The 23,341-nt window shown below is 45.8% G+C and overlaps 1 protein-coding gene across 1 annotated transcript in view; it reads left to right on the plus strand.

Moving 5' to 3' along the window:
- Nucleotides 1–2,332, plus strand: part of CDK5RAP3 (CDK5 regulatory subunit associated protein 3) — a 33,211-nt gene extending 30,879 nt beyond the window's left edge. The window contains exon 14 of the mRNA XM_048518095.1: nucleotides 2,034–2,332. Within this exon, the coding sequence (XP_048374052.1) occupies nucleotides 2,034–2,099 (66 nt within the window). The 3' untranslated portion in view covers nucleotides 2,100–2,332. The remainder of the gene's footprint in view (nucleotides 1–2,033) is intronic.
- Nucleotides 2,333–23,341: the final 21,009 nt, after the last annotated feature.

Raw genomic sequence — 23,341 nt, forward strand, 5'->3', positions numbered from 1 at the left:
AGGCCTCCTGGGAAGTGTAGTTCCCACCAGGCTGTTTTTTCAGCCTGCACTTTCAGGCTGAACTAAGGTAAGTGAGAGGGGGCGCAGGGGGGGATTTTCCGCCCCCAAGTATGCGCCTGGTGCAGTGCGCATCCCCCTCGCCCCCTGGTAGCTCCGCCTCTGGCTAATCGTAACCATGGTTAATACTAACCAGGTTTGCCCCTCAATGGGATTTGAAACAAGCTTCAAGCCCTGGTTTCAAGACTTACAGTCCAATCTGGAGGTCGGAGAGGAGCCTGCACACCTTCCACTAGCGTGAGTGCCCATTCCAGTGGCACAAGGGACAGGTGTGCCAGTGGTGAGGCAACTTGTCCATTTAGCCAGGCGTCACACGACTCCATGGCACCCAACCCGGAAGTTGCTCTTGTCGCCCAGGCCCGTCAGTGCAAAATGGTGTGCTGGTGTGGCAAGGGGCAGGGCAAGGGATGGGGGCGATCTTAGTTGGTGCCTGTGTGCCAGCGGAGGCACCAGCCAATATATGCCATGATTTTCTTGACATATATCTATTCACTGCTATGGGGGGATTTTGGGGGGCTTTAAAAAAATGGGCTTCCTATGCTACAGAAAAACCCTGTCGATTGGGCAGGGTGGCTCTAACCCTGTCTGGATTTGGCTGTTAGGCTTAGTTCAGATATCCCATTAAAATCTGGTTTAGTGAAACCACTGACTAGCTACTGTGATTATCCAAGCTCAGGACCATCCACTAACTATGAATAATTAGAGTCCCTGAAAACCAGGGTCTGAAACCTTGGTTTGAAGTTGGTTTATTAACCATAGTTAGCTTTAACTATTGGTTTCACACAGCCCACCAACACAGGCATCCTGACTGAATCCTGTATTGCTTCCCAGCGGAACCAAACGGCGGGTATCCGTGGGGGAGGCAGCGGAAAGAGCATCTCAGGATTCCAATGATCATCTGTGAACCAAGACCTAGTCTCATAAACTGTGGTTTCATAAACTGATTTGATTTAAATCACTAGTCAGTAAGACTTGACTGGAATCATGGTTTCTACATAACGGCTCATCTGCTAGTGTCATCTCAATATTTACACTAGATGAGGGGTTCATTTTTAGAATAATAACTTTTAGAATTAGCTTTTCAGTTATATCAAAATTATTCATTTGGTTTTGCTATTAGGAATGCATAAATTATTATGAAATTATTATGAAATGAACTCTCTCTGCTTCATTCAAGTCGCCAAAGCCTTGCGTTTCTTTGTTGCAGTGTTTCTGTTTTGTGTGCTTGTGTTAATCACAGGTAGAGGAACTTCATTATAATATTCTCAAATTGGATCTCTTTTATGACCTGCTGCCAATGTAGATTTTCTCCTCCAGGGAGAGAATAATATGATAAACCTTAGGCCTAAACCTTGGGCTGACCACATGGGCAGCCAGACCCTATCTGAAGAAGCAACTTCAATTGTGGCCTCCAACCAGTGGTGGGATCCAAAAATTTAGTAACAGGTTCCCATGGTGGTGGGATTCAAACTGTGGCTAGCGCCAATGGGGCTGGGGGGGACACGACTGGGGCATGGCCGGGCATTCCGGGGGCGGGGCATTCCTGGACAGGGCTGTGGCAAGGACGCAGCTGCTGCGCCGGTCCTTGGGCGGGAAACGAATGCACGCAGGCGCAGGCTGCCATGCACTCCGGTGCACCTCCTGTTAGACTGCTTCAAGTTCTGCGCGCTACTGCTGAGAGGAGGGGCGTAACTCAGGCAAAAATCACGTGGCAAAATCACAAATTAGTAACCCCCTCTCGGCATACACAAAAAAAATTGTAACCTACTCTCGGGAACCTGTGAGAACCTGCTGGATTCCACCTCTGCCTCCAACCAATCATAAAGTCTTGCCAAGGCGGCCAGTCAGAGTACTCAGCAACCATTAAGGCTCTCAACCCTTAGAAAAACAGGAATGTGCTTCGGATACCTTCAGAGAAGGGCATTTGCTGATTCGTTCAAGAGGGCTCCTGCCAATGGGCGTTCTTTTCTTTTCAGATCGAAGCCGACGTTTCTAAACGGTACAGTGGCCGACCGGTGAACCTGATGGGTGCTTCCCTCTGAGCCCTCTCTTCGGCAGGCAGACACCCCCTCTGGGATTGGAGCAGCGAGGCATGAATCATATCCTCAACCGAGGATAAGGGAGAAGACCCAAGGAGTTCAAGCGATCGGGAGAAAGGACTTGCCAAACCCTGAGAGTGAAGGATGGATAGCGGGAAGGAGTCTACCCTTTCCACCTAGAGCTGGAAGAGCATTAGCAAATCCCTGAGGGTTGAATAAATCTGCCTTCTCCTTTACAGGCTCCTCTGTACATTCTTACAGCCATGTTCTTTGTTCAAGGAGGGAGCATGGTCTCTGCGTCTTGACGCCAAACCTGAAACGTGTTCCAAAGGGAACTTCCTCGACCTGGTGGCAGAGGCTCTTCTGGAGAACATTTCCCTAACAAATGGTCCAACTAGAGTAGACACTCACTTGTCAACCCTATTATTGAGGCGCTGCAACCCTTACCTGTTAATACCTCTGGGAAACAAGTATGTCTTTCTGTATGTTTTGGAATGCGACTCCTGATGTTTGGGGCTGGGGAGAAGGTCCTGCCAGGATATAGTCTTTTTCCATTTGTTTTCGTAGATTTTGAAACTCCCGTCACCGAAGAAACAGAACTGACAAAAATAAACAGGCAAGACAGAATGGAGCAAGCTCAGTAAATGGTGCCCAGGGGAAATGCGGGGACTGCAGAGAGGCGTGGGAAATGCTTTAAAGAGATCGCCCAGCAAGTCAAAACGGGTTGAAAACGTTTCAGCAAAACAATTGCTATTCTTGAGGATGCCTTTAAATCGTTTTCAGACTGGAAAAAAAAACCCATTCTGTCATTAACACTATGTGAAACTCCTCAGAGGAAACATTTTATTTCCTGCCTCAAAACATTTTAAATAGTCTGTGCGGAAAGGGCCATTGACTTGGTTCCTCCATCTGGGAACCAACCTTTGTTTGTTCTTTCACAAACTGCACAGGGTGAACCTTAGCGCCCCCCGCCCCCCCAAGCATACATTTCACAAGGAAGCAGACCTCAATTCCAGACGAGTAAGGCTGCATATATGGTAATGCGTATGCATTCACACTTTAGGAATGCAGTCTTCAAACACAGTGTCTCAAGTATGGACCCTGACTTCAGGCATGGGAGAAGGGATCTCTGTTGAGATCTCTCTTACCCCAAGCATAGCATATTAGCATCATTTTTCTCCCAGATAGGGAATACCAGAGGGGGTGGGAGACATTCGTCAGCATCCTGTTTCCATTTTGCCCTGCCAGTGAGCCTAGCAGTTGGAAGACCAAGCCAGCTGTAACGTAGCCAGATGTGTGACAGATCCAGCCCCACCCAGCCACTGCTGCCTGCCAGGAAGTAGTTGGATCAAGTTGACTGGAAGTGACGGATGACAGGCAGGGGGAATGCTGAAGCCAGTGACTAGGTTCTTGTCTGGCCTTGGATCTGCACCCATTGTCTCTTATCCTAGGGAGAGGATGCTGCAGTAGCCTTGCCCCCCTTTCCTGCTATTTGGGTGGGGGTGGGGGGACAAAGAGAGGGGTGATCAGTTTGGGATGGTCGTAGGGAGGTGATTCGATTTTAATTTCATAGGAGAGCAGTTGATTCATTGCTCTTTGTCGGTGGTGTTGACTCTCGTAATGACTTTCCATCAAAATGAAAAGTGGAATGACAGCGTTCATTATTCCTGCTGCTTGTTATCTCAGCGGTGGGGGGAGGGTGGCCCTCTCCCCCCCATGCCGCCTTTCAGCCATCCTGGACAGTGAGTGATGGGCCCTATTAATCACCGACCCCGTGGACTCTGGCGGACACACGCTACCCGGCAGAGAAGGGGAGAGAGATAAGGCACCAACAGCCGTTCCAATCAATTAATGTCAAGCGGGACTCTTCGGTCCCTCCTTCATTCTCTGCTTTCACCCTCTTGTGGTTCCAGAGGTGGACATCTCTTCTGGTGGGGAGGAGGGAGACTGAAGGAGAGAAACAGCAATTGGGGACTGTGCCTCCACCCACCCTGGGACCACGGCTGGAATCTCTGGGAGTCCTGGCCACCGCCTCCTCTAAAGCCAAATGTCCTCTGGGAGGGAGAAAGGATCAGAAATCCCATAATGTGATTGCTGCTACCACCAAAGGGGGAAATTCTCGATTCCTTCTTGCCACATTTCCTCTTCCCAATCCATTGTTGGACACCTACGCCTTGAAAACTTTTTGGATACCCTCGAGCATCACATATGCTCCACACACGCCAGTTATTTTGTATATAATTTTTGTGGCCTAACTTTTATCTTCTAGAATATTCCCAAAAGAATCCTGGGAGGTTTGATCCGGTGATGTGGCTCTTTTTCAGCAGTTGTCTGACTCCCCCCGTGCAGAACTACAGTTCCCAGGTTTCCCTGGGGGAGGGCATGTTTAATGGTTTAATTCTGTGACAAACAGGCGCTCTTAAAAATTGGGCCTTTGGAAAGGATTAAACTGGAGCTTGCCTTGATTTTCTAATCTTCAAGCACCAAGACCAGCCATGCAGCCAGCTTTCCCTCCAATAAAACAATCCACTTCCTGTACTCTTAATTGATTAAAATTTGTTTTTATGAGTAACGGGAGAGAGGGTTTCCAGTAGGGAAGATAAAGGCCATGCCATATGCTTTTTACACATTTGTCTCTTCTAGGTCATCCCAAAATGTAAAGAAATGCGGGAAGGGTTCCAGAGGATGATAAAAAGTAGCCATGTCCCAAACCGTAGAGAATATTATCCTATAGAGCTTTGTATTTTAACTACTTAAAAGTTTGCCTGTTAAAAACAAGAAATAGTATGATATATGCATGTGTGTGTAAAGTGTGGTCAAGTTGCCACTAAAGAGGTGGGTTGCCATTTCCTTCCTTTGCATAGCTATCCTGGTATTCCTGGGTGGTTTCCCATCCAAGTGCTAACCAGGGCCGACCCTGCTTAGCTTCCCAAGTTCTGACAGGACCAGGCTGCAAATTTCTTGTTGCTCCTCAAGCTCTCCTGTTTCTTCGGATAATCATTAGTTCCCCACTATTTATGGCAATGCCGTTTGTTTCTTGATATCTCGTCAGTTTGTTCCAAAATCACACAGTCCAAAATCAACCAGGGATCAATTGATTTCAAAATTGTTCCTTGCTTGATGACCGTTTCTAATCCTTGCTAGATTTCTGAAATGTGTATCTCCTCTGCTATGTTCCATCTATCCCGCAACATTTCTATTTACTTTGTCTGTACCCCACTTTTCTCCGCAGTGGTGACCCATTGCAACATTCTGCTCTTTGTTTTATCCTCACAACAACCCTGTGAAGTAGATTAAGCTGCAAGTGTGAGACTGGGCCAAGGCCGACTCAGCAAACTTGCACGGGGAAATGGGAATTTCAACCTGAGTATCCCAGACCCAACTCCAACATTCTAATTACTGTTCCACTTTAATGTCCTTGGTAGCATTATATTGCTGTGTCCAGAAGGACAAAATGTTGTTTTCGATGCCACAGAACACGTTGGACTGAGTCATCCAAAGTATTTCTTGGCCAGTACTGGGACGTCAGCTTCACAGGAACTTCCATGTTCTTGCCACAATTCCAGATGCGTGACTGCTGCTTGCACAAAATGGCTTCATTCCTAAACCCACCTACTTGTGGAGGGTCTTAGACCTTTTCCTATTGGCTTCTGGAGGCTGGGGGCGTTGCTAAAGAGACCATGCTTGACAATTTCCAGGGGATGGTACCCCTTTTCTCCCATTCCCTCCAGTGGGAGAAAGTACAGTGGCATAGCAGGTGGCATTGGTGCCCACAGACGCTGCATTGGGGATCACTGATTTACAGTAGCCGTAAAATTGGTCATTGGAAGGGACGGGCTGGGGGGGGGGGTGTTGATCAATCCAATTTTACACTGTTATTTTTCCAAGGAAACATTTCGGTGGATTGTGCTCTATGGGTCACATCTGCTGGCCTGTCATTCTGCCAACGTTGTTAGCACCAAACTTTGCCATACGGCAGCAAAACCCAGTGCTTTCCCACATGGTAGGCCTGCCTTTGCATTTTGAGCAAAGAGCATGGTGGGTGCTGGAGAGTATAAATGGTGTGTATTGATGTTTCAGTTTCAGCCTCTGGCCTCTCCAATCAAGCAGTGTCAGGCAGCAAGAACTGGTAGGTACCATTCTCTGCTTGAGTCTTGGGAGAGGTGCTGCCAGCCAGCCAGGACTGAGCTAGATGGGCCAGTGATAGGACCTGGTATAAGGTAGCTTTGAACGTTTGACACAGATGTGATCTCTATACAGAGGCGTACCAGAGGAAAATGGCATCAGGGCAATGCCTGCTCAGGGGGCGTGTCCCTGTGCCCCACTTATTTTGGGTGGCGGTGGTCTTGGACAGTTTGACGGGGCCACCCCTTGGCCTGGTGAGGCCAGGAACCTGCTGCGGGCCTGCCGGGCGCCCCCCACGTGATCTAATGGGTGGTGCCCAGTGTCAATTGATCCCCCATGTCCCTCTGGCAGATACCCCACTGTCTCTACACAGAGAGCCTGTATACCCAGGCAGCATCAAGTCCAGATGCCAGGGCGCTTGTACAGACACCCTAAGTAGCATTTCCATCTATGCAGCTTCCATCTCGTAGAGGTTTTCCCAAAGTGGAGTTGGATTGTCTTTCAGAAGTGATATAATACTCTAAGCTGATGTCTAGCTACTGGGGCTGACCGGGTGTGTATATGGGAACATGAACACAATTCAGGCAGGAACACAGAAGCATGATTAAGGGGTTACTCTGTCTCCTTTAGAATTATGTTTCTGTACCTCTTTGGGATAAAAGGACCCTAGAGTTGTTAACCCCCAGGTGGTTCCTAGAGATCATGTGGAATTACAACTGATCTGCAGACTACAGAGATCAGTTCCCACAGAGAAAATAGATGCTTTGGAGGATGGGTACCTTCCCCAAGTATCACTCCTACATTTCCAGGAATTTCCCAAGTCAGAGTTATTCCCTAGATCGCAGGTGTCAAACTTGCAGCCCTCCAGATGTTCATGGACTACAATTCCCATCAATCCCTCCTAAAATGAGCATTGGCTATTCTGGTGAGGGCTGATGGGAATTGTAGTTCATGAACATCTGGAGGGCTGTGAGTTTAACACCTGTGTCCTAGATAATGTTTTTGCTGGCATTGAGGCCCAGGCTAACCTGATCTCATTAGATCTCAGAGGCTATGCAGGATCAGTCCTGGTTTCTACCTGGTTGGGAAGCCTTCAAGGAATACCTGGGCTACTATATAGAGGCAGGCAATGGCAAACCACCTCTGTAACATCTTCTGCCTTGAAAACCCTACTGGGCTACCATAAGTCAGTTGTACCTTAACAGCACTTTACTCACACACACAGGCAGGCCTCTTGACTCAGCAGGCAACCCCACTACTGAATATTTCACACATGTCGCAGTGTTGATAGCCTAAAACAAATGCTTCTAGATACCTACCCGTGGTATTTTCTGAACAATAGTATTGCCTCCTCTTTCCCGTCAACACGGTCTTTGTACATAAGATACCTGGTTTCCAATAGCACCCTTCTATGGCACTAGATTTCTGCTACAGCCAACACCAAGTTGGGGTTGCATATTAATACAGAAATTTGCCTGTTGCTGTTTTCCAGGGTGTTCCCTGCAGATGAGTTGGATCCAGCCATATTTTTTGCTCCACTTTATTTAGTTATCCTCCTTATTACAGCCCCCATCTCACATGGCTTTTGCCTGTGCAGGTCCCGTGATTCCCACTATAGCTATCTTAAGTGGTCCAAGGAGACCCTTCCTTTGGTTTTCACCAGCAGAAAAATTGATCTAATTCAGCGATGGCGAACCTTTTTGAGACCGAGTGCCCAAACTGCAACCCAAAACTCACTTATTTATCGCAAAGTGCCAACGCAGCAATTTAACCTGAATACTGAGGTTTTAGTTTAGAAAAAATGGTTGGCTCTGCTCTGCACCTCTCTAGCATCTCTGCCTCCTCTGCCTCTGCCCCCACCTTTGGCAGCAGCCACATGTAGCACAGGCACCAGGCCTGCCAGTTGAGTCCTCCCTGCATGCCGCGGTGCGCGCATGTCATGTCCAGCGGCCCAGACAAGCCTAGATGTGTGTGTGGGGGGGCATTTTCTGTCCCCCGATGGACTGTGTGTGTGCCCACAGAGAGGGCTCTGAGTGCCACCTCTGGCACACGTGCCATAGGTTCGCCATCACTGGTCTAATTCAACCCAGTAATACTGCCTGCGTTCATCTAAAACAGGGGTCAGCAACCTTTAACACCCAAAGAGCCATTTGGACCCGTTTTCCATGGAAAACACTTGGAGCCGCAAATACTTTTTTGACATTTAAAATGAAGATAACACTGTATATATTGTTTTCTTACCTTTACGCTTTGGATAAACAATTATAGTGTGCTGCTTATGAAATCCATGAAGTGCTACAGAGAAAATTATATTTATGTAAAGAACATTTTGAACTCTTAAAAAATAATAACAAAAAAACATGCCGAGTTGAAAGTCTCTTTCAAATGAATTAAAAAGCTGAACTTAAATTATTCATGTAGCAAACTAAAAATGCCTTGAGCCGTCATGCAAACGGGTGGGATAGACACCGGCAGCAATGCCAACGATGGCAAGTTGCACTTGGGATGTGGCGAGCGCACCTCCTCCCTCCCTCCCTCCCTCCCTCCCTCCCTCCCTCCGGCGTCCTTTCCCCTCCTTCCATAATCTGGCACCTGCTGTCACCTGCCAGCTGGGGGCGTCCTCCGTAGATGGCCCAGGGTAGTTGTGCGCTTGTTTATTATGGCAAAGCATGGTCCTCCGGTTGCTCAGGTTCCAAGCCACATGGAGCTGCAGTACAAGGACGAAAGAGCCGCATGCGGCTCCGGAGCTGCGGGTTGCAGACCCCTGATCTAAAACACCTACTGGTCCAATGCGGTAAGTGTGGGAAAGCCTGGATGGGGTCTTTGCTCTGCGGAAGAAATGTTTTGTCAAAGAAGCGGATGAGCAATTACTACAACACAGCAAAAGATCAGAAAATTCCTTCTCAGTGGAAATCTGCCAGCATCACTTCTCAGAGACTCCTGAGACGAGGCGTTCTAATTCCAGATAGTGTGGGGAAGACTGCTGCATGGATGTTCTGTTGCTGCTAAAGAAATGCGTTATGGAAACAGCCATAGAGAGAGAGGCACACAGAATCATGGGGGTTAAGATCTCTTTCTCAGGAGATCTCATGTGCAGGGTGTAAGATGTGCTGCCCTATGTGACTGCCAGTTTGCTTCCAAACTGTATTCTTGCAAATTAAGCAAATATTGCGCGGAAGGTCTCTAGAGCTCTCTCCACCAAAATGAACCAACTATTTCAGCTAAGATCCCCCAACATGTTCCCATTGGCACCACCTGAAGGGTTTTCTCGGAAAGTTTTTTTTGGGGGGGGGGTAGGGTCATGAGTTGTTATTTATGGTATAACTCAGTGGCTTTATGTAAAGGACTTTCCCTGTGCAAATAGCACCCAGTGGGATTTGATTCTGACTAACATGATTGGACTGCACAGCTAAATACTTAATGCACCTAAACGGAATTTCTGTTGTCATGCAATCTTCTCAGTTTTAGTGTGATTTTTATCGTTCAGGTGGAGATCGAGATCGCTATATCAAATTTTGTTCATTCTCCAGCAATCATTTATGTTCTAATCAACCTGTAACCTGAATCTCCAACCTGTAACCTGAATTTCCCTTGTACATGTGTGCCAGGAGCTCTCACCAGCCTTTCAACACCTTGTTACAAATAATTATGGAGACTTCCCAGTCTCCCTCTCTCTTTCCCACTGGCCAGCTAAGGGCCAGCAAGAAAGAAAAGTTCTTTTAGATGGTGCTGTGCTGGTGGCATGAAGTAATGGTAGATAGATACCTGGAAGTGATGTCATGGCGCTGGCCTGATGTCAGTTCCAGGTATTCACAATGGCACAATGCAATTTCCACCCAACCCTGCCTCCCTCCTGCTGGTTGTGAGCCATCCCCTGGTAACCCTGTATAGTACAGGTTAAAAATGGCTGGTCTCATGAGAAAAAGCTCATGTGAAGGGATAGCCAGGAAAAAAATCATTTACCCCTTTTCCTTTTGCATAAATGCATTAGATATTTGCAAAAGGAAGACAGATACTGGCTGCTGAGGGTTTCTTAGGTCTCTCAATATGTAGGCTTAACTGGTGTATATGAACAAAAATACTTGTAAACAATACGTTAATTGGGGTGCTGTGTGGTTTCTGGCCTGTATGACCTTGTTCTAGCAGCATTCTCTCCTGACGTTTTGCCTGCATCTGTGGCTGGCATCTTCAGAGGATCTTCAGAGGATCAGATTCAGAGTATCCTCTGAAGATGCCAGCCACAGATGCAGGCGAAACGTCAGGAGAGAATGCTGCTAGAACACGGCCATACAGCCCGGAAACCACACAGCACCCCAGTGATTTCAGCCGTGAAAGCCTTCGACAATACGTTAATTTTAAAAGCACCCCATTGAATAGAGCTTCTGCCTGAAACATTGAAGAGTTACGCACAACCTTGCTTCCTGACATGTTTTGCCTCTACTTCCTGTGGCAGCCATTTTGTGGTTGTGACCACCAGCCTGTGCTAGAATTTCCAAAGATGTCTACAGACTAAAAAAGGAAGGGGACCCCTAATTTAAGCAGTACCCTGGGACCTCTTCCCCACTTGGGAAGCACATGACAGTAAAGATAAATCATGTAGGAATCCATCATTTTGCTATTTTTAATGTTCTTTTTAAAAAGGTTTTTTGAAGGAGGTATTTTTAGCTTTGCCGTTTGCCTGCTTCAAGTGAGAAATCTCCTGCTGGTGGTCTAGCCTTCCCACCCAGCCACCCTTGCGTCTGGGCTGGCAGAAAAACTGTGTATGGGGGAGTTAGATGTGGTGTATCATCTCCACGCTCGTGCAAAAACCTGGACATGGCGTCAATTTTGTGGGCAGTCCGCAATGTCAGCTGGCACACTGATATCACATCTGGGGTTTGCCTGAATGTGATATCAATGTATCACTTTGTTGGAAAATTCCAACCGTCTCCCAGTTACACAGAGAAACGTCGATTGGTTCAAAGAAGCAGATAAGCTTTTACTGCAATAGTAGCAGGACAATGTGCTGTAGTCAGCCAAAGAACATTGTCCAAAGAACACATTTCAAAGACACTTTTTATATAGTCTCTCAAAGGAGGCAATTTTAACTTTGCAAATACCTGATTGGTTACATTTTGCCACCACACAATTGTCTGAAGAGGATTGGTCTGGTGTCAGAATTGACCACCGCCTGGGCCAGCTACAGGGTGGGACCACTTATCTCTTATTGAGCAAAGGGTCTGTCTGTATCTAGTTAAAGTATCCGTGGACCCAGATATGACTCAGCAGAGCCTTTAGCAGTGCAGAACAGCAGAGTCAAGGTAAACAACATGTTGCATACTGGGTGCTGTGTGGTTTCCGGGCTGTATGGCTGTGTTCTAGCAGCATTCTCTCCTGACGTTTCGCCTGCATCTGTGGCTGGCATCTTCAGAGGATCTGATCCTCTGAAGATGCCAGCCACAGATGCAGGCGAAACGTCAGGAGAGAATGCTGCTAGAACACGGCCATACAGCCCGGAAACCACACAGCACCCAAGTGATTCCGGCCGTGAAAGCCTTCGACAATACATGTTGCATACTCCTTGTTTTCCCTGATAGTACACTTGTCCAAACCATCATATCAACAATACGTACATGACAGTCCTCACTTCACACTTGTGTTTGTTCCCTCTTAGACACTGACACTTGGACCCTGGCCATTTTGCCTTACAAGCTAATATTTCCTACAACTTGACATGGGTGCTGACAGGTCTCCCCTCCCCTCGGTGGGAGATGGTGGGGTTGGGTTGCCTGATCCATGTTGGGAAATTCTTGGAGATTTGGGGACAGCGACCTCAGTAGAGTCCAATGTCATAGAGTCTCCCCTCCAAAGCATCCATTTTCTCAAAGAGGAACTCATCTTTGTAGTCTAGAGATAAGCTGTAATTCCAAGCGATACGCAAATCTCACCTGGATGCTGGCATCTCTACTTGGCATCCTGTCTGCTCTTCCCCCCTCCCAAAGTTCCTGGAGATGTTGGACAGTAGCCTGGAAACCCAAATTGTTTTATTTCTAAATGTTACATGAATGTTGATTTCTTTCTTTCAAAATTATTTATTTATAAGTTCTTTGTTATTCTGTGTTTAGGATTTTTCCCCCCCATCTTTGGCTCATGTTGACAGATAAAAAGCTGGACGTTACTGGTTCTGGTGGGTTTTCCGGGCTGTGTTGTCGTGGTTTGGTGGATCAGAGGTGTATCACAGAAGGAAGTCTCTGTAATGCACCTCTGAAGATGCCAGCCACAGATGCAGGCGAAAAATTAGGAACAAGATCCACCAGATCACGGCCACACAGCCCGGAAAACCCACCAGAACCAGTTGAATCCAGCCGTGAAAGCCTTTGACAGTACACTGGATGTTACTGTTTTTCCCCCTGCTTATTTTTATTACAGTGTTATAAAGTGTCCCTGGTGTCCCAATGAACAACTGGAAAAGGGACAGTTAATATTTTTTATGGTCTTGGGCCTCTTGATTGAGTCAGGGTGATGACCTGGGTACCTGGGATAGGACTTTAGACAAGGGGAAAAAAACCCTCTACAACCTTAGACATTTGTCAATCCCCCTTCTCTCCCCCCCCCCAAAAAAAAACCTAGAAAGAGGAGATGTTGCTGCACATGAGGAAAGCCTCAGCCAGCAGTTTGTTTTAAATGAGATGGAAGAGGCAATTTGCAGATTTAAATGTGTTAGATTGTTTCTGATGCAGGAGAACACGATTGCCGCAAAGTTTGCAGTGGCAAGAAGCAGCGCTCCCCTCTTGCTCTGAAAAATACAAAAGCCGGCTGTTATTCAAAATGGGGGAGAGTCAGAATTTAAAACCACGTCTTATTTTAACCCCGCCCCCCAAACACAGCAAGAAAAAGCCTGTTAAAAAAAAAAGGATTTTCCTAAAACATGGTGTAATTGTTCCCACAACCCTGAAAGAAGAGAAGATGAGTTTGGATTTATATCCCACCTTTCTGTCCTGCAAGGAGACTCAAGGTGGCCTACAAGCTCCTTTCCCTTCCTCTCCCTTCACAACAGAAACCTTGTGAGGTATGTGGGGCTGAGAGAGTCGCAAAGAACTGTGACTAGCCCAAGGTCACCCAGCAGGAATGTAGGCATGCGGAAACACATCTGGTTCACCTGATAAGCCTCCACCACTCAGGTGGAGGAGCGAGGAATCAAACCCGGCTCTCCAGATTAGAATCCACCTGCTCTTAACCACTACACCACATTGGCCAATGTTGTTAGCCTCATTTTGTAGGACCGTACTAGCTATGACAGGGAAGTTAGACTAGATGCACTGGTTTAAACTTGAATCCGCCCCAGTGAGAGAAGTTACAAAATGGAAGAAGGAAGAAAAGACAACAGGTAGAGGGGCTCAATGGAAGAACATCTGCTTTGCACCCTAAGGGTCCCAGGTTCTTTCCCTATTGCATGTCCTGTTGCACGGATCAGGTTGCGAGCAATGTGAAAGGCCCTGAAGAGCCACTGCTACTCTGAGTAGACCAAAGGACTCTCAGTAGAAGGCCTGTATGTTCCTCATGCCCCACAGGTATAAGCACGCTTCTTGGAGGAGGGACATTTCTAAATACTTCCTTATACCTTGGTTGTCTCTCCAGATAGCTCTCAGTAAGGTGTTCCCCATTTCTGGTAGGACCAGTCATGCTAACCATCTCTAGTGTTCAATGGGTCCTCTCCTGCCAGTGTGTAGGACACAGTAGATATGGGTCCTATACATGTGGCCAGCTGTGATTGGCAGCAGCTGCTGCTTACCACCTCTACACATGTGAAGCCTGCTTTTGCCTCTTAGGGGCTTTCCGCACTGACAGAGTCGTACTGGTTTCTACCTAGGTTCGCCTCAGTGAATCCGCACTGCAACCGAGCTCAATGTTGTTTTGTCTCAGTTCCCCCCCCCCCCCACAGAACTGCGACATCCCTGTCGCAGTTATGAACTGCACCTTTCTGCTGGAACAAGGTCGACACCGCTTCGAAACTTCGAAGTGCGGATGCATCGAAACAACACCTCATCCGTTCAACCAATCAGGAGCCGCTTTTGTGGCATGCGCAGAACGGGAGAGTCATGGCGAGCAGAAAGCACATGTAACTGTAAACTGTAAACTGTAAAAACTGTAAAAAAAAAAGAACGCTCCCGTTTCCCGTGGTAACACAAGCGCCAATCACGATCGAGGAGCGAAACAGGCACCAAGATGATCCCGCCCACTTAGCTCGGTTCCAGGGGGCCAAGTATGTTGCTGTGCGGACAGCCTGGAATCGCCCCCCACTGAAGGGAATCGAGTCGACCTTCGCTCCCTTCTGTAGTGCAGAGTGTGTGAAATTGTACTATGACTTGTAACAGCCCACAATCTGTGTTATAAGTAAAAGATGTGATGGGAGCTCCCACGTTTGAAAACTGACAGACTGAAAAAATGCCACTAGCCAGTAAGTCCTAGTAACTGCCGTATTCATTCAGTGAACTCCTGATTCAGCATCACATTCCAGTGGGGTCGATTTCCATCCTCTGCCGTTTTTACATTTCCATTTTTCACAGATCTATTTCCAGAAAAGGAACCAGTGGCAAGGCTGGCTATGGTTTATACTGTGAGGGGAGGCATCGCTCTGATTTGTCCGAATGCTGAATAACTTAGCAGTGTCGCGGAAAAGAAAATAGAAAAAGTCCCCACAATTTGCTAACCTCGCCTATCCATTAAAGAGTCTTGGAAACATCCCATTCCTCCCAAGTGTGCTGTCCACACCTCTGTGTCCCCCCACCGTTTTTTGGGGGGGGGCAAGGGGGGAGAGCTCTAGCACTGCAAAGCCATTTGTCAAACCTTCCCCGGAGCTCTGCTTGGCTGTGTCTGAAAGGACATAGTGCCACTGCAGGGGAAGGTGAACATGAATAAAGGAGGTATGTAAATTGGTGTTTAATCTGCGGAGAAACACCCAGGCTCCAGAGAGCTACTCATCACTCCTCTTAACTGTGATTAACGGATGAATTAAGCAGCACCTTTAACGCTTTCCTTGCAGGCTGGAAGATCGGTGTGCTGCAGAAACCTGCAGCTCTTACTAAAGGCCTGTTCTCACAACTTTCTGGGTCTGTGGGGAAAGCTGTCACGTTCCTGTGGTGAACCAGCTATGTGGACACCAAGTGCACAGAGCTCCATGGAGTTGCTAACTGAGCTTAAGAAATCCTTGGTTTTGGGTCAGTGCCGGGAGAAGGTGGAGTTTCAGGAGGGGAGGGAGCTCAGCTGGGATGTGATGTCACTCTAGGAAAGAGATTTATCCTCAACTTTATGGTATACCATTGAGTCTGTTCATTATAGTATAAACCATGACCCACCACTACTGCTCCCTTGTCTGAAAATGAAAATGTGGAAATATGAAAATAGCAACGAAGGCTGACACAGATACCTCAGGGACTGAACTTTTCAGTAGAGTAAGTTCACATAACACCATTTACTAGGCAGACTATGGTTCCAGGGTGTTTTGCCATCGACTTCCCCAGTCATCTACACTTTACCACAAGCAAGCTGTACTTGTTCTTTATTTATGGGTATTTATTTTACTAACTTCGGAAGGATGGAAAGCAGAGTCAGCCTGGAGCGATCTACTTGAAACAGACTTCTGTCAGGATTGAACTCAGGTTGTGGGCAGAGTACCACTCTGTGTCATGATGTGACATCACCCAATGGGTCAGTAATGACCTTTAATTTTCACAGGGAAGCAATGTGAAACATCATGCAAATATATGCATACAGATATCAACAGGATGTATCTGATCTCTGTGGGGCTAAAGTTCTGGAAAACAGAGCATTGCCTTTTTAAAGATGATATGAAGTTGATTTTTGCAGCTTATGGGTAGCGCTTCTGGACCCAGCTTGATATGGTCAAATGTGATGCTTATCAAATGTGCCACTTATTCACTGTTGTACTGTCCTATTAAATTCAGTGGGATTCACACTGGGCAGAATTGTGCTCATCTCCCACAATGCCGCCAGAAGAATTTTGTTAGGTTGGAAGTCATACTGTGCAGTGGTGTAATGTTTTGAAGAGCCAGTGTGGGGTAGTGGTTAAGATTGGTGGACTCTAATCTGGAGAACCAGGTTTGATTCCCCACTCCTCCACATGAGCAGCAGACTAATCTGGTGAAACAAGTTTGTTTCCCCACTCCTACATTCCTGCTGGGTGCCCTTGGGCTAGTCACTGTTCTCTCAGAACTGTCTCAGCCCCACTTATCTCACAAGGTGTCTGTTGTGGGGAGGGGAAGGGAAGGAGTTTTTAAGCTGCTTTGAGACTCCTTACAGGGTATTATCAATCCAAATTCCCCCTCCTCCTCCTTGTCCTCTTCTTCATGTGCTCAGATTTAGGGGGTGGGGAGAAAAATGAAGTGAAAGGCTATTGAAACATCTTTCTCGGTTTTAGCCGGAGACAGAAACAGACAGATCCATTGAGGGCAGTTTTGAGACAGCATGATGTGAAACACACAAAAAGTACAGACACAAATATATCATCATGGCACTCCTATTTGTCCCAAATGTCAAACTTACACACTGATTTGGATTTAATGCCATGGATGGAGAATCCTGTGTGAAGGGAATACGTTTGGTGTGTGAAAGGATTTTCTCCATTCAAGGTGTGGGCAGCATCCCCCAGTGGCTCAAGGCAGGTGGGTGGTTCTTGGTCACCCTCCTCTCCAAAAGCCCAACTTAATAGCCCAAGATGATGGACAGTCCGTCAAAATGAAGAGGCAAAGGATGGATCATGGCCCGTCGTTTATTGTGTCAGCTTGTCAATTGGGGGGAACTGTAAGAGAAAGCAGGCGGTGACAGCTGCCCTCTCACTTCCGCATCTCCCCGATCCATTAAAACATACAGAGCTGTCAGAAATATTAAAAAGCCTTGTCATTCTTCCTTAAAACGCTCATAAATACCCACTGGGTACCGAATGGCTTCGGCAGCGGTCGGAGGGGAGAGCTGTAGGAACCTTTGCTGATCTCGGCAAATTGGCAAGACTTGTCTTGTGGCCAAGTAGGCAAATGCCAGGTCTGAATGATGGCTCAGGGTCTCCTTGGCAAATGCAAAGTATCCCCCCCCCCACCCGCCCGCATAGGGTGTTCAAAATGCCTTCTGCTCTCCTGTGTGACTGAGCCTTGCACATTTTCTTCTCTTTTCTTAGCCATGAGTGTATTGTTATTCTTTATTTATGTATTTATTGTTGATTTTATATCCAGTCTGTCAGGAATTCTCGGGCTGTGGATTTCATTCAGGGAGTGGGCGGCTGGGCTATGTAGACTACAAGACCCCGGGCATTTATGCATGCTGTACTTACTTTGTGGCTGTTTGCTTTGCAGGGGAGTTTTCCAGCTTTTTATTTGCTTGCTCCTGCATAGTTTCCCTACTGAGCCAAGCCACCATTTTGTCCTCTCCCCACCACTTCCTTGTTGTTTCTGGGCAATCTGATCTGGTGAACCAGATGTGTTTCCACACTCCTACATTCCTGTTGGGTGACCTTGGGCTAGTCACAGTTCTTTGGAACTCTCTCAGCCCCACCTGCCTCACACAGTGTCTGGTGTTGGGAGAGGAAGGAAAAGGAGCTTGTAAGCCACTTTGAGTCTCCTTACAGGAGAAAAAGGTGAATTATAAATCCAAAACTCTTCTTCTTCTTCTTCTTCTTCTTCTTCTTCTTCTTCTTCTTCTTCTTCTTCTTCTTCTTCTTCTTCTTCTTCTTCTTCTTCTTCTTCTTCTTCTTCTTCTTCTTCTTCTTCTTCTCCTCCTCCTCCTCCTCCTCCTCCTCCTCCTCCTTCTCCTTCTCCTTCTCCTTCTTCTTCTTCTTCTTCTTCTTCTTCTTCTTCTTCTTCATCTTCATCTTCATCATCTTCATCATTTGGGAAGGTTGCCTGCCATTTTGTGTGTGTGTGCATGCGTGCGTGCTGTCTCTGGCCTAGTGTTATTGCTACACCATGCCAATTTCATGTCAATTCCACAAGGTCTATCGCTCCCATGATAGACCTTCAGTATGAAAATTAGGAAAGAAATCCTTCCGATCCTTCTGAAAAGATGATCCAAAGAGTGGGAGAAACTGCTGTAGGAAGGCAGGGAGGAGTTAGAAAACATGAAGAAAGCTGAATGCATGCTGATCTCCTCCACTTTTCCTGCAAAAGAAGAGGAAAAGTTGCACTTTCTGAGCTTTTGAAAACAGTGGGGATTCTATGATCAGAAGGCAGGGTGGCTGCTGAAGAGGGGAAAACAAGTGCGTAATGGAGAATGAAACCCGAAGGGAATGTATGCTCAATGCAAAGGAGTGCACACATGCATAGAAGCCCCCCTTCCAACACAAGAACTCTGTTTCGCTCATGCCAGAACTAAACTCAACCTTTGCAACAACTCTACACCCCTTCAACAACCTTGTGTCCATCTATTATTAATTGCTAATGCTGCTGTGGAAGGAGGCCAAGCAACTCTGGCCCAAAATTTAATGCAGGAAACAATGCAGGATCCCTTCTAGGTAGGGTTGCCAATTCCTGGAGCTTTTGGGGGAGGCTGGGAAGGGGAAGCTCAGCAGATATGCGATACCAGAGAATCAAACTTCCAAAGCTGCCATTCCCTCTAGGGCACAAGTGTCAAACTCGCGCCCCTCCAGATGTTATGGACTATAATTCCCATCATCCCCTGCCAGCATGATGCTGGCAGGGGATGATGGGAACTGTAGTCCATAACATCTGGAGGGCCACGAGTTTGACACCTGTGCTCTAGGGGAATTGATCTCTGTACTGTGGACATCAGTTGTAAGTCTGGTAGAAATCCAGGCTCCACCTGGAAGATAGTGACTGTACGTGGCAGTCTGTTGGAAATTAATCCTTGTTGATTAGCAGAGTGTGGAATAAGAGACCATGAGACACTTGCTGTGATTATAAAAATGACTTTACTCACTTATAAGGGGAAAAGGGTTACATGGAATAAAAACAAAGAATAACTTTCTATTCTAGCACTAACTTGGTTACATTGCCTAGCACAGTGATAGCGAACCTTTTTGAGACCGAGTGCCCAAATTGCAACCCAAAACCCACTTATTTATCACAAAGTGCCAACACGGCAATTTAACCTGAATACTGAGGTTTTAGTTTAGAAAAAACAGTTGGCTCCGAGGCATGCGTTACTCGGGAGTAAGCTTGGTGGTAGTCAGTGGCTTTGCTTTGAAGCAACCATGTAACTCTTCCAACGGCTGAATCACCACCCTAGGAGGGTTTACTCAGAGGCAAGCCTAATTGCCAGCAACCGAGCTTACTCCCAGGTAAAGGATCGTGCTTTTGCATGAAAATCTTTGCATGAAAATCAGGGTAGTTTAACAGTGCTTAACAGGGTTACCTACATTGCTTCCCCAAAACTAGGTCTTAAGTTTAATGTTAATAATCGAGTCCAGTGGCCCAGGCCAGCCTAGATGTGTGTGTGTGTGGGGGGGGGCACTCTATTTGCACGTGCCCACAGAGAGGGTTCTGAGTGCCACCTCTGGCCTAGGACCACGTGCTCTCACGTGGTGCCTATGAGCAAGGCAGAGATTCGCCTCTTAAGGTGAATCTTGTTGTAGCATCTTACTAGATCTGAAAGCATGTGTGTCTGTGTAAGATAAAGAAACATAGGCCCCTTCCGCACACGCTAAATAATGCATTTTCAAACCACTTTCACAACTGTTTGCAAGAGGATTTTGCTATTCCGCACAGCTTCAAAGAGCACTGAAAGCAGTTTGAAAGTGCATTATTCTGCATGTGCGGAATGAGCCAAAGTTAACTTTATAACCTCTGACTTGTGTGACTTGTCTCACATAAGCAATGTCGGGTTAACTAGCCAATAACTTAACCAATGAACTGATCCTAAAACTGTGACCTCAGTAACTAATTAGCATGCACACAGTTAACCCCATAATGTCAGGATTGGAACACACACTTGCAAATCCTAACACAGTCTTCCTTAAAAGTCATGTCCTCCAGGACTTTGGACCAGTCTTTGTGATTTGGGCTTCATGCCAATTCAAATAATTGTCAGCCAAGCACAATTCATGAAACTCCACTGGATGAGACAGGATGAGCTAGTCTCAGCTTAGGAAGGGTGAAGATCCCCCCCCCCCCCTTTGGACAGGGATTTTGAGGCTCTGAAAAGGAGTGTCAGCTTAGGCAGGTTTTTATTTGGCTTTTAATTAGGGTTTGGGGGTCAGCTATGGGAAGAACGCTTGTTTTAGTGGGACAACAGGGCCAGACAGTCTTTCCTAACTCCTGTGTACAAGCGCCGTGGAAAGGAGGTCTATGTGATTAAAAGAGCAGCCGTGAACTTGCTGAAGTAACTTCCCTGGAGAAAGGGGAATCAAACGATACTTAAACTGAAATTTCCTTTTATTGCTAAAACTATGCTATTAGGCATTTTGCCTGAAAATCTTCCAGAGAAGCTTAATTAACTACGTTGGCCCTTATTAACAGCTGCAAGGGTTATAGTTGCATCCCGCTGAAAGAGACCTTATCACAGAACTCTGGGAAGATAAAGTTAGAGAATATGCTACAATGGCCAAATTAGCAAATCTTTTAAACATACGGTCAAAACAAGAGTTTGATGAGATATGGGAACTGTTATAAGAATAATAAGAATAAGAATATTAATTTGTTATTGATTAAGATATAAGTTACTGTTTATGAGATTCTTAATGATGTTTTGGAACTAAAGGTTAGAAGAGAACAAATTTTAAAACCATGTCATGTTCTCTCTGAATGATTTTGGTGTTGTAATTCTAAGATCCAATGTGTTAAAGTCAGTATACATATAGTTTATGAGTAACTGTATTTTATTTTTTCTCTTTCTATATTTTCTTTTCTCTTTCTAAATTATATTTGAGCAAATTAATAACAAATATTATCAAAAAAGAGAGAAAGAGGAATTAAATCTTTCCTCGGCGTTAATTTACTACACTGAGGCTCAGCTAAAATGTTGCTGCTCTCATTTATAACCTTTGCTGCCAAAATGGGGTAGATTTGCCAGTGGATATAGCTTTGACCTGGACATCTTCCTTCCACCTATGGCCAGCCTACCTAGCTTCCCCCTTCCCCCCTCCCTTCTGTATTGCTGGCTCCTCCTGCTTCCTACTTCTCCTGTTGGCATCTTTCAGTAGCCAGGAAGTGGAAGTCAAAGAAAAAAAAGCTGAACCACACAGGCTAAACCAAAACAGACCAACCTCTATATTATTGATATATCAATATCTCAAAATAATAAAAGAAAGTGCATGGTCCCACCATACATTCAATGTTCTTATGCACACAGCCCCTCCCCTTTTTCCAGGGATGTCATTGCAGGGGTGAATGTGGGGGTAGATCTAATGCAGGAATATCAAAATAACAAGCCTCTCTCTCCTCCTGTGGCAGCAGCAGCAGTAGGAAGTATGTGTGTGGAGGATGGGGGGAGAGAATATCAGCTCTAAGACACAGTCCCCTTCTTCAGCAGAGTGTGGTCCAGGGATTTGCATTGCCTCTTTAATGGGGGGGGTATTTTTGGAAAGGGGCTGCAATATTGACATCACTGCAATAACAGCAATATCGATATAACAGGAATGTAAAGGGCTTTTAAAAAGCCAGCAATCTTGCGACTGTGTGCCTTTAAGAGTAAGTTGATGGGTGTAGAGAACCAAGAAAAGCTGCAGAGGCCTAGGAGTGTTCAGCAGGTATGCTGTGCAGTAGCAGTGAAGTGCCTCCTCATGTGTAAACAGAGAAACATGAGGAGACCCGACTACAATCCCACTGTGTGATAAAGAGCCACAAGGTAAGCATTCCATGCATAATGGGTCCAACTTTCTAATCCTCTGATCATGGGGTGAAAATTCAGAAGCCAGAAGCTATTGCAGAATAACATTTCCAGAGGTCTGACATGCTATAACCTATATCACCAGAAACATAATGTAATACAAAATCACAAACACTGGGAAAATTGTTTATGCAAATAAATACAAAATATGTATAAGTATGACATGGCTTAATTGACATAATTTATACAAATTAGAAAATGTAGCAGTTCTTGGGTCTGTTTATATTACCTCGGTGTAGAATGTAGATATTTTTCAATATCAAAAATTTACTCAAGTGTATGTATACTTCTGAGCAGAGGCAGTCAACTATTCACACAATAGATGAAGTATGCTTTGAATCACAAAAGATTATTTCACAATACATGCATTAGTCTTTAAAGGTGTCACAAGCCTGTAATATTTTTTACAGCCTTAGTACACACAGCACTGCTGTGGTGCAGTGGTTAGAATAGCAGGGCGGAAGCAAATAACTTAACTTTACAAACTTTTTAAAATAGATGGCTGCCTTTTTTGAGAATATGAGAAGGGGGCATCACAAATTAAGCGATGCTCATGAAACTATCGTATGATTTGCATTTGTGAAATACTGTTAAGTGAATATAATAAATTGTATGATTTCTGTAAATTGCATTAATGTAAAATAGACCAATAGACACACACTAGTGCAGGGGTAGGGAACCTGCGGCTCTCCAGATGTTCAGGAACTACAATTCCCATCAGCCCCTACCAGCATGGCCAATTGGCCATGCTGACAGAGGCTGATGGGAATTGTAGTTCCTGAACATCTGGAAAACATGAGTTCCCTACCCCTGCACTAGTGTGTTTAACCTATTGCTGTCAAATTGTTATGTTCTTCTTGTTATCGTAAGCTCAGCTTAAAATAAAGAGTTATTTTAAAAAAAATATTGGAGTGAGGAGACCTGGCCATGAATCTCTGCTTCACCATGAAGCACGCAAATTGAGTTTGACCATTCCTTCTAAGCCTAAACTACCTCAAAGGATTATTGTGAAGATAAAATGAAGAAGGGGAGAATCATGTACACTGCGTAATAGATATATACTTGGCATAATAATTATTCCTGACTCCGAGGAGCAACTTACTTTCCCTGAAACATTTTTGCTGGTTAGAAGGTCCCTTCTAACAAGAAGGCTGAATCTGTTTTTGGCTGGCTTAAGACAATACAGTGAGTGAGTGAGTGAGTGAGTGAGTGAGTGAGTGAGTGAGTGAGTGAGTGAGTGAGTGAGTATGTGTGTGAGTGTGTGTGTGTGTGAGTGAGTGAGTGTGTGA

The sequence above is a fragment of the Sphaerodactylus townsendi genome, linkage group LG15, assembly GCF_021028975.2.
Source record: "Sphaerodactylus townsendi isolate TG3544 linkage group LG15, MPM_Stown_v2.3, whole genome shotgun sequence".
In the NCBI taxonomy this organism is placed as follows: Eukaryota; Metazoa; Chordata; class Lepidosauria; order Squamata; family Sphaerodactylidae; genus Sphaerodactylus; species Sphaerodactylus townsendi.